The sequence below is a fragment of the Mercurialis annua genome, linkage group LG1-X (assembly GCF_937616625.2).
Source record: "Mercurialis annua linkage group LG1-X, ddMerAnnu1.2, whole genome shotgun sequence".
Classification (NCBI taxonomy): domain Eukaryota; kingdom Viridiplantae; phylum Streptophyta; class Magnoliopsida; order Malpighiales; family Euphorbiaceae; genus Mercurialis; species Mercurialis annua.
In genome coordinates, this window is record NC_065570.1 from 70,212,781 (window position 1) to 70,227,722 (window position 14,942).

At 33.9% G+C, this 14,942-nt stretch overlaps 2 protein-coding genes across 7 annotated transcripts; one reads left to right on the forward strand and one right to left on the reverse strand.

Moving 5' to 3' along the window:
* Positions 1-1,865: 1,865 nt before the first annotated feature.
* Positions 1,866-14,610, reverse strand: LOC126657499 (uncharacterized). 5 transcript variants are annotated; one of them, XR_007633354.2, is made up of 12 exons: positions 14,330-14,605; positions 14,163-14,228; positions 12,168-12,248; positions 12,001-12,054; positions 11,850-11,918; positions 10,794-10,856; positions 10,511-10,593; positions 10,326-10,391; positions 10,132-10,229; positions 5,041-5,995; positions 3,014-4,953; positions 1,866-2,932 (listed from the first exon to the last, which is right to left on the reverse strand). XR_007633354.2 is itself a non-coding variant. In XM_050352200.2 (9 exons), exons 1-9 carry the CDS (start codon positions 14,570-14,572, stop codon positions 10,187-10,189), a joined length of 768 nt encoding a protein of 255 aa, XP_050208157.1. In that variant the 5' UTR covers positions 14,573-14,610; the 3' UTR covers positions 9,865-10,186. The 5 variants fall into 5 exon arrangements, 1 of the variants encoding a protein (XP_050208157.1); XR_007633353.2 differs by having other exon boundaries at positions 1,866-4,953; XR_008790010.1 differs by lacking the exons at positions 3,014-4,953; positions 5,041-5,995 and having other exon boundaries at positions 14,330-14,606.
* Positions 2,760-6,290, forward strand: LOC126657408 (LRR receptor-like serine/threonine-protein kinase RGI2). 2 transcript variants are annotated; one of them, XM_050352094.2, is made up of 3 exons: positions 2,874-2,981; positions 3,082-5,565; positions 5,691-6,290. In XM_050352094.2, exons 1-3 carry the CDS (start codon positions 2,909-2,911, stop codon positions 6,137-6,139), a joined length of 3,006 nt encoding a protein of 1,001 aa, XP_050208051.1. In that variant the 5' UTR covers positions 2,874-2,908; the 3' UTR covers positions 6,140-6,290. The 2 variants fall into 2 exon arrangements, with proteins under 2 accessions (XP_050208044.1, XP_050208051.1); XM_050352087.1 differs by having other exon boundaries at positions 2,760-5,565.
* Positions 14,611-14,942: the final 332 nt, after the last annotated feature.

Consider the following 14,942-nt stretch of genomic DNA (forward strand, 5'->3'; position numbering starts at 1 on the left):
CTGTAATATTATTAAATATAGTTATTAATTCTTATTTTTTACATATTTTAATAAATAGCAAGAATTACTAGTGCATTAGTAAATTTTCAATAAAAATAATATAAAATATTAATTTAAAGATTGCTATTTATTAGAAATGGATAAGAATTTTAGAATAAAAATAAAATAAAAAAATAGACAACTCTATTTAGATGTCGGGTGTTTAATTTAAATTTGCAGTGCTTTTTTATTATTAATCAATTATTATGGTTATTTATTTTAATCTTATTCTTATCTAATGTATTTTTTCAACCTTTTAAATTTGTCGGCCAGACAATGACTCATCATGTTCAGCAAATGTGGTCCGAAAAATTATATTATCCAACAATCAGAATTACATTACCTTCATATCAACAGTATGACCTTCAGTTCACCTAAGATCAACAATATTGAAAATTAATAACTCCATAATCACATTATGTTTTTAGAACCACATAATTATGTATTTATGATGGGACAATCAATAATTAGATTAATCAACTGCAACTCTTAATAGTTAATAGCAACTCTAATTGATTATGACCCTGACATGAATTGACTATCTAATTAAAGTATTTCTACTCAAATTTTAAATTTATACTACCAAGTAGTCCATTATTTCCCCTGAAATCATTTCCTACTTGTAAAAAATTCTAGCTCATAGAAAGAATATAAAATTGTAGCAAATTGTGTGTAGATTTTCACCCAGACCATGTCTTTCTCATTTTTTTTATTTCGATTTATAATCATATAATCTGACTTTTAAAAGAAATTCCACCATCCATTTTATAGTTTCTCCGTCAAAATGTATTTGCCAAATCATTTACGTTAGGAGCATATACAGATTTGATATAAAAGTTGCAAAATGAACAAAGATGATTTTTTTGTTGTATCATTTAAAAGTTAGTCTTAACACTTACAAATTAAAACAAAAAACAACTTTGAAAAAGAGACACGAGAACTATACATAAAAAAAAAGATTAGAATTCTTTGAAGTTCACTTCAATATGAGAGGCAAGTTAGAGAAATCGACACCGTTCTTTCATCAATGAAAGGTATAGATCAAATTAAGTTAATTCAAGCTCTTTTGATCTCACCTATATTTTGTAAAAAAGAATGTAGATTTACGTACCTCTCAAGATGAAGTGAACTTGAGAGGATTCGATTCAGAAAAAAGAAAAGGTAGTGAAGAAGGTGAGGAAATGGCAATTCTTCTACAACTCTTTTATTATTACTCCTTTACACCAAAACCATTGCCACGAAGGACCCTTTCTTCCTTTAGTAATCCATCTTTTTCATCAATGACATATATCTTTGGGCCAATGTGGGCCTAACTTGAATGGCTAAGGCGTCTATAAGTGCATCGAGAGGTTGTGGATTCGAACCACGCCTCGGTAACTAACATCAATTTAAAAATGAACAATCATTTTGTCACAGCAACTTAAAATTGAATGATTTTTTTTTTATTTATGTAATTCTTTTTCAGATAAAATAAAGGAAGAATTACTATCACTGGTATGCTATATCAAACTTATATAGTTTTCTTTGTATTTTAAAAATCGTTTTTCTCCTATGTTTTCAAAGAGGACTTTTTTTTTTGTAATATTTAGGTATTAGACAATTGAAATATCTGATGTTGTATATTAACTGAAACCCCAAGGAAATTATAAATTATTCAATAATATACTATATCAGTAAAAAAAATTGTAAACTACAGAAACATTAATTTTAACCAAGGATGATAGTAGTTATCGATAAAATAAATACAGAAATATCAGTTGTAATTTACATTAAAAAGTTTGATCTTGTGTCATCTTCACAAGAGATTTCTAATTTAAATTTGAGTCGGAGCAAGTTCAAAATATTACTAATAAAGAAAATACATAGTTTGATGTGTTATAAATTAAATAATTTACCTTAAGCTACACATAGAAGTGTGTTTTTCAATTAATGACAAGATACTTTGTGAGCTATTGCTTTCCAGCAAAAACTTCCAAATACAATTGCATAATGCAATAACATCATTTTTGCAAACCGGACTCTTCTGTTTGTCCTCTTTCTTCCATATTTTCATTTAGCATCTTATCCTCATCCCTCACCACACCCCCAAATTCACATGGCCTCAATTTTTTATTTCCAACTAAATATTTTTCTTCTCATCCATTATAATTATATTTATGCAAAAAAAGGTCGTACTTTTCACCTTTATAGCAATTTAAACACATCTTTTAAAACATGGTACCAAGATGCTCAACCTTTAATTTCTAGATACTTTAGCCCCAAAGCATTATCCGGAGTTTTCATTCATTAAAAACCGTCAAAAAAAGCGTCGTTTGGTGACAAAAATGTCAAGAAATAAGGTTTGATTTTATGTGCTATGCATTAGAAGGCGTACTTAAATCGCTATAAAGGTGAAATATAAGGGTGTTTTTTGCAATTACCACTTATAATTATGAGTATTGACTGAAAAACATTAAAAATAAAAAATGAAAGACCACATTTTCACATTTGTTGCCACAGTAAACATACAAAGCAAGACTTGCCCAATCTATCCTAACATTCTTTAAACAAAAAGTATTGGTGCTATTTATGTAAAGGTGAAGCATTTCATCAATTATGAAAGTAAATATGGATGAAAGCAAGGGTATTTCAGTACCACAGTTTCATAAAAAGAAAAGTTTATGAAACTGAGATTTGCTATAATTAAATGAGCAGTAGAAAGAGAGTACCAACCTCATGTCATGATGTCAAGCAATGCAATCACTATTTTTCTCTTGTTGCTTAACATCTCTCTTTTTCCAGCCATTTCTGCTTTAAACCAAGAAGGTCATTCTTTACTTTCATGGCTTTCAACTTTCAATTCTTCTCTGTCAGCTAACGTTTTCGCTTCATGGGATCCGAGCCACCAAAATCCCTGCAACTGGAAGTTTGTGAAATGTTCAACAAATGGTTTTGTTTCGCAAGTAAGAATCGACAATATTAGTATTCCTACCACCTTCCCCACTCAGTTCTATTCCCTTAACCATCTTACTACTCTTATTCTTTCCAATGGAAATCTGACAGGCGAAATTCCAGCTTCTATTGCGAATCTTTCGTCGCTGATCAACTTGGACCTTAGTTTCAATGCTTTAACAGGAAATATCCCAGCAGAGATCGGAAGGCTGTTTCAATTGCAGTCGCTTTCGTTGAATACGAATATGCTACATGGTGAGCTTCCTAGAGAAATAGGAAACTGTTCGGAGCTTAGACAGCTTGAACTATTTGATAACGAGCTCTCTGGAAATATTCCGGCAGAAATAGGCCAGTTGATTGCTCTGGAGATCTTTCGTGCCGGTGGAAACCAAGGACTTCATGGTGAAATCCCAATGCAGGTATCAAACTGTAAAGGACTGCTGTATTTGGGTCTTGCAGACACTGGGATTTCAGGGCAGATTCCGAGTAGTATAGGAGAACTGAAGTATCTCAAGACGCTTTCAGTTTATACAGCTAATCTCAGTGGTAATATCCCGGCAGAAATTGGTAATTGCTCAGCCTTAGAAGATCTTTTTCTGTATGAAAACCGACTTTCAGGCAACATTCCTGAAGAATTGGCTTCATTGACAAATCTCAAGAGGCTGTTGCTATGGCAGAATAACCTCACTGGGCACATGCCTGAAGTCCTAGGAAAATGTACAGATTTGGAAGTTATTGATCTCTCCATGAATTCTCTAACCGGTGTGGTTCCTGTGTCCCTAGCCAATTTAGTAGCATTGGAGGAGCTTCTTTTGTCTGATAATTACCTTTCAGGAGAAATTCCACCTTTTGTTGGAAACTTTTCTGGTCTAAAGCAGCTTGAGCTGGATAATAACAACTTCTCCGGTGAGATTCCAGCCACCATTGGGCAACTAACGGAGCTTTCACTTTTCTTTGCCTGGCAGAACCAGCTCCATGGAAGCATACCTGCTGAGCTAGCCAACTGCAAGAAACTTCAAGCATTAGATCTTTCTCACAACTTCCTCACAGGGTCAGTTCCACATTCTCTCTTTCATCTCAAGAACTTAACCCAGTTGCTGTTGTTATCAAATGGACATTCAGGTGAACTTCCATCTGATATTGGCAATTGCATTGGTTTGGTCCGTTTGCGACTAGGATCAAACAACTTTAGTGGTCAAATTCCATCAGAAATAGGGTTCCTGCAAAACTTGAGCTTCCTTGAATTGTCAGATAATCAATTTACTGGAGAAATCCCTCGAGAAATCGGCAACTGCACTCAACTAGAAATGGTTGATTTGCATGGAAATAGGCTCCAAGGCGTCATCCCCACAACTCTCGATTCTCTTCTTAATTTAAATGTGTTAGACCTTTCAAACAACAGTATAACAGGCATCATCCCTGAGAATTTAGGAAAGCTAACATCAATCAATAAATTAGTAATCAGTGAAAACCATATTACTGGTTTGATTCCCAAGTCACTTGGTTTATGTAGGGATCTGCAGCTGTTGGATATTAGCAGCAACAGACTCACGGGTCCAATCCCGAATGAGATTGGTCAGTTGCAAGGATTAGATATCCTTTTGAATTTGAGTAGGAATTCTCTAACAACTTCAATTCCAGAAAGCTTTTCAAACCTCTCCAAACTTGCCAACCTCGACCTCTCTCATAACGAACTCACAGGAGCACTTACAGTATTGGGTAGTCTTGACAATCTTGTTTCGTTAGATGTCTCCAACAACAAATTCTCAGGTCTGCTTCCTGATACCAAGTTCTTCCATGATCTTCCAGAAACTGCATATTCTAGTAATTCTGAGCTATGCGTAAACAGAAACAAGTGCAATTTAAGTGGAAATCATCATGGCAAGAACACTCGAAACCTTGTCCTGTGTACTCTTCTCAGTTTAACTGTCACATTATTGGTTGTGCTTGTGGGTGTACTTATATTCATCAAAATTCGTCAACCTGCATTTGAAAGAGATGATGAAGAAAACATGCAGTGGGATTTCACCCCATTTCAAAAGCTTAACTTTTCAGTCAACGATATCATACCAAGGCTCTCAGATTCAAACATCATTGGTAAAGGTTGTTCGGGAATGGTTTATCGTGTTGAGACTCCACTGAGACAAGTTGTTGCAGTAAAAAAGCTATGGCCTGTCAAGAATGGAGAGGCAGCAGACAGAGACTGGTTTACAGCAGAAGTTACAACGCTTGGATCAATCAGACATAAAAATATAGTTAGGCTTCTGGGATGTTGTAACAATGGAAAAACCAAACTGCTGCTGTTTGACTATATCAGCAATGGGAGCTTGGCTGGATTACTTCACGAAAAGAAGGTATTCTTGGATTGGGATGCAAGATATAATATCATACTAGGAGCAGCTCATGGCCTGGAATATCTTCATCATGATTGTACTCCTCCAATTGTGCATCGTGACATCAAGGCGAATAATATATTGGTAGGGCCACAATTTGAAGCTTTTCTTGCAGATTTTGGACTCGCCAAGCTCATTGATACTGCAGAATCTTCGGAAGTTTCCAAGACAATCGCCGGTTCTTATGGATACATAGCTCCAGGTGAGTATATGCATCTCCATACTTCAGAAATTACTGTAGTAAATTTTTTAAAGTTGCGAAAATGCAGAATGTAAACTGCTTCCAATCTTTATAGTGTACATCGTTAACTATTTTCCGAAATGCAGAATATGGATACAGTTTCAGAATCACAGAGAGGAGTGATGTGTACAGCTATGGTGTAGTTCTTCTAGAAGTGTTAACAGGAAAAGAACCAACAGATAACCGGATTCCTGAAGGTGCACACATTGTCACTTGGGTTAACAAGGAACTTCGAGAAAGAAGAAAAGAATTCACGACAATTCTAGACCAGCAGCTCCTGCTTCGATCAGGCACACAACTTCAAGAAATGCTTCAGGTGCTTGGAGTGGCCCTCCTCTGTGTGAACCCTTTGCCAGAGGACCGACCAACAATGAAAGATGTAACAGCAATGCTGAAGGAGATCAGACATGAAAATGAGGATTTAGAAAAATCACATTGTCATAATAACAAAGCAGCAGCTTCCAATTCAAAAGCAACAGTTCATTCTTCTAGTTTCTCTAGATCATCTGAACCTCTAATTAGATCACCCTCCTGAGTCAATAATTCCACATAATCAGGCACATTAGTTCATTGATTATTTTTTAAAGCAACAGAAAAAATTGTATAGATTGATAAATGTTGTAGTAGTAGGACTTTGAGAATCCGTGTCTTCTACACTAATTTGAGAATGGTTTCCCTTCAGTTCAGGAAGTGTTCTTCATATCCCGTAGTAATTTCTGGCTAAACTAAAGAACAGGTATTCACCTCTGGGATACCAGTTCTGCCAAAGTGAAATAGTATAGATTTAAAAGAAAAAAAATGACAGTCTAATTTATTCCCTTCTCTACAAGTCAGAACATAGAAAACTGCTAAGATTTGCAAATACCCCACAAACTCGGACCAAAATACCATCTAGTTGCTAAGCAACATATATTTCCACAAGTCAAAAGAAAGAACAAACTTAACTTTTCTGTCAAAATATAGTAAACTACAAAGCACACCTAGAGAATTTATGTACAAGAATCATCTTGCATCATTAATCCTACCTAGACCAAGATACTATCCTAAAAGCGTGTTGGTGAGTAACTAAAATGTCTACAAACTGTAGTTTTAACAATCCAGCAAGCTAGTTCCATCAAAAGAATTGGTCACACAAAGTAAATAATTATCACAAAATGCTACAGTACAGACATATCAATCAAAAAGCTCTGTCATCCGACGCAGTGATCAAATTGAGGGCCAAGAGAAAAAGACAATTAGGTTTTGAGCCTAATAGCTGTCTGCAGAGAGCTGGGCCAGTGCAAAAAGTATTAGTGATGACAACAAAATTGTTGTTGGCATGAAGCTAAAATAAATCATGAAAATTATGGAGATGCAAAAGGACCACCAATTCCCTAAGAAGACACATCCAACATCAATTTCAGAAAAGATTTAGAAATCTAATACTCCATGTTCTTGAAAGGATACATTGCTTCTAGTCATGTCATATCGAACAATCTAAGGCCCACAGAGAGTTTAAAGTTTAAACCCCCCCATCATCAAGCTCTAATGGCCAACAAAGCAAGCAACCATCAATACAAGTTATCAGTTTTATGGTAATAAAACTTTTAACTCAACAAATTCACACCTTAATATTATATTCTACATCTAGTTAAAAATATCTTGGTATGAGCCAGTAACAATTCAAGGAAAAAATTGCCATCTTTTTTTTCTACTGGACAAATCATGGTTCTTATGCTTGTTATAGTAACATTACAATGCTAATCAGGATAAGATTTATTTATTCAATGATAAGAATGCATGACCATAATTGAACTTCTGAAACCGTACAAAAGTTGGCCTCTTCCTCTTAACCTTCGTATCCATTCTATAAAATATTGTCATTAACCAACTGCTGCCCTTTTTTAATGCCAAAAGTCCCATGCTATACTTATTACTGACACTTCATGAACAGCTTATTAAATTGACATTGGAGAATATTGAACAAAATTCTTTATAGTATAAAACAAATTTCCCAAAAGAGTTAAGAGGAAATGTATTACTAAATTAGAATTATGTGGTGGCTTCTGCATTACTGTCACAGAACTATAGGTAAGTTTAAAATCCTAGAGAAAATGCATTACTAAAGAAACTAAGCTGAATTTTAAAGTTATTTAGGCTAATAGTTACTTATCTCATTTTAACAATGACGACTTTACAGCACTATAAAAAAACATCCTTTGATTGTGTGTTGTTTCATTACATTCCTCGAGACAATTAGGTTTTTGAGCCTAGGTTTTCTTTTTTCTGTTTTATCTTTTTATATCTCTGTTAAAAAAAAAAAACTTTACAGCACTATAGTGTTCTCTAAATTCTGCCCATCAACAGGCAATATCTGTATGGTAACATGAATTCCAGTAAAGGATTATCCTAGTCCTTGAACTTGTAGGACGGGTTCATATAAAATAAACTTACTCTATTTTGGTATTTAGTCCGTAACTCTCCAAAATAAGTCAAACTACATCCAATCTTGTCTTTTTGAAGCGCGTAAAAAACAACCGTGAAGATATTAAATACAAATATATTGAAATTGATGTAAGACATTAAACAGATCATACAAACATGTTGAAATTGACATAAACATTGAGCAAAAATATATTTTGTGGTTGTTCTTCATAACACGTTGAGATTGACATAGAATATTAAATAACATATTTACGGTTGCTTTTGATGCGCTATAAAAATTACATGAGTGTATGCAATTGACCTCATTTTAGAGAGTTTCAGAGTAAGTTATCAAAATAGGTTAAGTTTGACTTATATGAGCCTTACTTATAAGTTTAAGAACTGTGATGACCCTTTACTCACGTGAATTCTATATGCAGTTAACAACATGAGTATAGCATCACATGACAAGCTAATGAATTAAATTAAATTGATCTTTCACGGTGAAGATATTAAGGCTTATAATAAAGTTACTCGATTTGAGAGGTTAAGTAAAAAAACGGTGAAGATTTTAAGGCTTATAATAAAGTTACTCTATTTGAGAGGTTAAGTAAAAAAATAGAAGTACTCAAACCCATGCATGATGGAAGTACATTAGCAAGTCACTCGCTCATAATAAGAAAAGACTGCAATGAGGAAACAAAATAGGGAGAGAATAAACTAGTAAATTGACACGAACTAATTCGAACAAACAAACTTAATCAGCAGATTTAACTTGAGATGAAGCACATATGGGTCCCATTGATTAATCACTGAAAGTTAAAGGCCACTCTCTTTAATAATTTATCACGCACCTTTTGTATTTCATATATAGTAAATCAAAATCTAATTAAAGCACCCACCATGAAAAAGCAACAATCATGCAGTGCAAATACATTAAATATCTTTCTAAAGTTTATATAATTCAGCATTATGCAAATACTTAGTACCACCATCTACTGAAAGAAAACATGAAATTTCAAAGCATGCTCACATCGAGCATAAAGCAAAATGCAGCAGAAAAATCTCAATGCATTCGGCTTTAAGGCAATGTGCTTTCAGAACTAGTAATGTTGTATACCAAAAAAACAAAAAGTGAAAAGAAAATCTTCAAATGAATAATGTCAAAGTTTCTTATATATCTTAACGACATCTTTTAAATCTAACTATACAATCAGAATATTGTAACATATATGAGAGGACACAGTTTTGATACTCATCAATTATGAATTTATGGAGGTTCACTTTCTTTACTGGTTTAAGAAAGGATATAATTATAAAGTTTTTTGAGTTTCGAAAATGCTTTCAGAAACAGGAACAAAATGTCAAAACGTAGAACTTGACAAGTTTCCACGCTACATAGATACACTTGATAACCTTATCTCCTAGTGTACCCACATAGAAAGTACATGGCATTATTGGAATAGAACATCATTAACCTTAGAACTATATATGGAGAGAACATAACTGTTTCTATTTTAAAATCCAAATTTACAACTATCATTGTCAATGGGATCTACCTTACCTTATATATATGATTGACTTACTTTATATGTAATTAGCTGTACACATTAGCTTTCCTTTATTAGCTTGATTGTAATTGCTGTAAATATATGCACAGCTGTGATTCCATATAAGGAATTCCCATGTATAGCTACAAGATTTCTATTTAATGGAATTCTTAATAAGTGAGAAGATATTCAGTCAATCAATTTTGTCAATCATTTCATATAAGGCATTTTCTGGTTGCTGTTTAATACCCTTTTTCAAAATAGCATGCACATAGAATAAATTATAGAGCTTGCATTACAAAAAAAATAGACTTTAAAATAATGTGCTATATTTATACGAATGCAGAAATACTTCCTCACCAAAAGATTAGTTTACAAAGAAAATGAAACACTCGTGTGTTAAACTACCCCCATTCTCTGGTGCCCTGGGATAAATCCCAAACAATGAATTAATTACAAAAAGTAATTAATTACAACATGAGAACATTTAAAAGGATTTGGCAGCCAAATTTACATTATAGAAATTTCAGAATGGATAATAATTCTGTCATGAACTATGAAATGTCTAATATACCTGAGAAAGAAATCAAGACTGGAAGATTTATGATCTTGAGACCAAACTTAGAAGGTTACAGCCCTGCTTCAGGATGCCACTTTATGCTGCATCCAATACTTTTGGCAAAAAGGAACAATTACATAGAGCATTAATCATAACAGGCTGAAACTTTAAAACATCTTATGCAGGAAAGGATCACAAATGCAGACTACCTTGGTTTCTGAACTGGTGAGACTGGCTGGCTACTAAGAACGCAATCTATTGCCAGACTTAAGTCCCTAAAAACAGAAGTGCTTAAGCAAATTAATAAGTGCCCACTGTACACATGCATGAATAAATCCTCACATTTATTATTTGAAATTTACTTCAAAGGAAATTCAAAACCAAAGCTACCAACCTGCCTGTGACAGGAACATTATTACTGGGTCGGGAATCATCAAACTGGCCATGATACACCAGCTCAAATGGCCTCCGACCATCCTGAAATATTAAAGCAAGTTAGCACCAAAAATAAAAAAGTTGAATCAAATATTTCGCTAACTGCGTTTTCTGTAACATGGTTTATATAACTGAACTCTTAATTCTATAAGTGAAAAGTACAGTGAGGAAGGGCAAAATACACTAAAATGGTGTTTCCTGCTTGAAGGCCTAAATGAAGTACTTAAAAATGTCATGAGCACCTTTTTAAACAAGAAAAACTCTGGCGTGCAAACTGCTCCAAAATTTTGAGCAACTTCTTGTGACTGCAATTGAGCAACATTAAGTTATTAACTAGTTAAAGACATACAAATCTTAGAAGGCAATGAGTTTTGGAACAAAGAGTTGTATTATCATGTTCAATGTAGGATCATGATACCATAATCCCTAAAAAAATATTAGGATAATAAGCAAAGAATTTACTTTTTGCAGATAAATCAATTTTTAGATTGTTCATACTCTCAAGATAGATCAGGATAAGATAAAAATAGCGAGTGTATCCTTCATAAAATGTCAATATGTTTCAGCTGGATTAAGGGGCTCTGAAAGTGAAGTCATGAATTTCAATTTCAGTTATTTACACAGACATTTTTGAACTTTCCAGATTAAAGCCTACCACAGTGAACAAAAAAACGGGTGTTTATCATAATTTATTATTCACTTCTATACTTGTTTAGATTTGCCACCACTTGGTCCACTCCAGGCACTCTCAGAACCAAATTTGAGGTAAATATTGAAATATCAGTAGGAAAAATTAATATTCTATCAGAGACATAGAACTGAAACGGTAGAATGTAGCTCAACTTCCAACCCTCCAGGGTCCTAGCCTATCATCTTGCCCTTACTTAGCAGCTTGATGGCAGCTATCTTACTCTGTTTTGAAAGGGAAGTAATTTGCAAAGTTGTTTCTCCTTATACGAAAAAAGGAAGATTACATTCTAAAATTAGAACTGGCTATTATGGCTTTCAATCTCGAAGAAAAGGTCTGTTGCATTTTTTAGAGTATTATCTAGCATGGAATTATTACTTACTTTTTTCTCTAAAAAGGAAATTGCTTATGTCAAACAATTTCGAATAAAATTTCTTCTACCAATGAGATTACCAAATCAGAAACTAAATTTGATACAGTTCTTTAGTTGTCTTCTTCTCTCTTTTGACTTCACCTTTTGGAAACATAGTGGAGTTGTATTAAAAGAGAGAAGCTTGGGGGAAAAGAAAATTTAATCTGAAGGCTCAGTTTGAATATTTTACTAGCATACCTCATCATATAGGTAAGGAAATGGGTACTTAAATAATTTGGCATCTTCTGCCATGAACTGTGGTCCATCCTGTGAAGAACATTTCCAGTTTGCACAAATCATACAATGGCTTCAAAACAGCTCTAATGTCAAACAATGGAGTCATTAGAACCTGAGGGTGAGTAGCCACAGAATTTGAAGAAATGGCAACAACTGCAAGTCCTTTCTGCAGCATAGCACAAAAAGTTTAGATATGTTAATTCTAAATACAGTTTTTAAGTTATTGAAATTCCAACAAGATAATGAAGAAGCTCATGAGAAGGAAATGGATTTACCTACCTTCATATAAAAATTTGAAAGCTTGACTAGAACCTTCTTCAAGTGTATAACAAACGGACAGTGATTGCAAATAAACAAAACCTGCACCAACACAACCTTATCAGAAATCAAGCATCTACAATTTGTCTTACCATGTGGCAATATCAGAAAGTTATGCCTACACATTAAATATGCATTAACTCTAAATTCATCAAAGATTTTCATCAGGTAGAACTTCAAAGTTTTATTTCACTTGACGGTTCAAGTCTTAAAACTTCCTTCACTGCTCATTATATCAGGTAAATTAAAATTTATTTCCTCTTTTGACAAGTTACCATATACAGTTAATTTTAAAGTGGGCAGTCAGGAGGTCAATTTAGAATTAACCTTTCTGCTACTCATTCATCTCAATCAGGCTAACGAGTAGTGACTATATAGTATTCAGTAGCTCCCTTCTTAAACTGGACAATTATGAAGGCAAGCAAAAAAGCCAAATAATATGCTGTTTAATCTTGGGCAGATAGAAATTCAAAAACTATATTCTTGACAGGATTAGAGAACTTCAGAATAATTGATATTACATATCTCAATATGTTGGACACCCTACATATGAGGGATTGAACTTTCTAATGGATATAAAAAGTGGTTGAGATTATTCATTCATCCTTCGCATGTACCTATGGTTGAGATTATGTTTCCTAGGAGCATAATGGATCCTAGGAATATTCTACCTATGTTTGAATTACTGGACAAGTGCGGATACAAGATAATCATTTGCAGCCCTAAGCTCTAGGCAATCATCACCACTTTTTACTCTGAATACATATGAGAAGAAAAAGATTTTGAAGTGTCAATATTCTTACATGGTTGTGGCTTTGTACCAGAAGGTCCAGATCTTGACTAGAAAATACATCAAAATGCCGTGCCTAAGATTGAACTCAAGAAGACTGGGAAAGAGTGCTCAAATTAGCTACAAGAAATTGTTGAGATGGAAATGAAACAGACAGTTTTACGTGAACATGAAAATTCCACTGACTTGCAAGGAAAGCTCCAAAAAAGGGTGATTAGTTCGGCTATGATGTAAATTAATGAATGTTCAGTTCTTACAAAATAAGAAACAACAGGCAAGAATATCCATATAAAAGGAGAATGAAAGATATGATTATCTAATTCAACCCAGCAAGACAAGAATAATTTGAGAGAAGTTCCTCTTCTAATATTTAGACGGACTGAAGTTCCTATTAAGACCATTGAGCCATTTCACTAAGTGCTTTTTTAAGGAGAGAAAAAAAGGTCACTACAGTAACAAATATTACCACCTGCAAATTTTGGAATGACACTTCAATATCACAACATTATGGCTATGACCGCAATCTAACACCCTCACCAGCTAAAAATTACAAGCCCTTTCAAATTTTATTAAGTATTTGATTAACTCGAATAAATGAAAATGACAATGTCCATCAGAGACATCAACAGATAAAACTTTTGACCACATTAGTGCACATTCATATTTATAGACCAACAAAAAGGGCATATCTAGTTCTGCTGCAAAGGCAGGACAGAGAAAGCAACCCACACAAAAGTATCGCATGCTTCCTTCAATGTTGTGTCCTTTAAACCAAAACTCTGAGACTGATCCTCTCCCTCGGACTTCATTATAACCCAATATGATCGATAGGTGATAACCTTATATGTACATTTTACATCCAATAAAAATCACTAGCTGGGTTTAAACTTAAACACATTTAACCGCACAATAGCTTAGCTAATAGGCTCATTGGTATTCACTATAAAATGATGTTTCACAAGAGCTTGCAAAAATCCAACACTAAACCGTCAAGCCACGAGTAAAGCAAAAGCACAAAAAAATAATTAAAAACAAAAAAACAAAAGAAGAAAATAAGTACAAAATTTGGCCATTTAAAAACCAAAATCAAACACCACCACCAAAAAAGCATAAACGTTTTATTTATAAACTAATCAAACAAGTAAGAAGATAAAGGAATAACTGACCAGTAAAGCAGGATGCGACTCAAAATCTTCAAGTTCCCATATTTTCCCAGTTAAAGGCTCTGGCAACTATATTTATAATTCACAACAGAAACACCAGCCAAACTCACAGATCAATAACAAATTAACAAAACAATTTCAAAGAATCATCAACAAAAACGTGAACTAACCTGGAAATTAGGAGCTCTAAAGCCTAGAGAGACACCATTAGACTCAGTTCTAGCAGCTCTAACTACAAGCTTTCTAGCAGCTACATTTTTGTTCTTTCTGCATCCGGGTTGCGGAGGATTGAAACCCGTGTTCGAGGATAACCATGCTGTACTGGGTTTTGGTAACGCGCGTTGTAGAGGCAGTAAACGTGCGCCTCTTGCTAAGCCCGTAGCTACATTCGTGCTCAGAGCAGTGGCAGCCATTCTTTGTTTAGAAATCAGAAATAAAATGCTGTCTGGGTCTCAACTCTCAACTAAAATATGAGTCTAAAATCTCGGCCTCGCTTCACTGGGCTAGGTCATCAACAATATTCAGCTTTAACGGGCCCAATGAATTGGGATTTCTCTATGGTATTAGGCTTTTACTTTAAAGCACGAGTTGCGAGAAAGATAGATTTTCGGATGTATATGCAGTAAACGCTCTAATAGTTTATATTTAATAAATTAATAATTTTAATAATTAATATAAAATTGAGGGAACCAATTACGTTCCACGTTGGATAATTAATAATTCTATTATTTAATAATTAATAAAATTTAAAATATATTCTATATGAATATTAATTATTAGAGA

Bases quoted from the DNA above. Each gene is read 5' to 3' on its own strand.
- LOC126657408 (XM_050352087.1), top strand. From the start codon at position 2,760: ATGATGTCAAGCAATGCAATCACTATTTTTCTCTTGTTGCTTAACATC. The intron at 5,566-5,690 runs GTGAGTATATGC...TCCGAAATGCAG, and splicing joins TTATGGATACATAGCTCCAG to AATATGGATACAGTTTCAGA.
- LOC126657499 (XM_050352200.2), bottom strand. From the start codon at position 14,572: ATGGCTGCCACTGCTCTGAGCACGAATGTAGCTACGGGCTTAGCAAGA. The intron at 12,055-12,167 runs GTAGGTAAATCC...GCTATGCTGCAG, and splicing joins TTTCAAATTTTTATATGAAG to AAAGGACTTGCAGTTGTTGC. The intron at 10,594-10,793 runs GTGCTCATGACA...TTAATATTTCAG, and splicing joins AGTTTTTCTTGTTTAAAAAG to GATGGTCGGAGGCCATTTGA.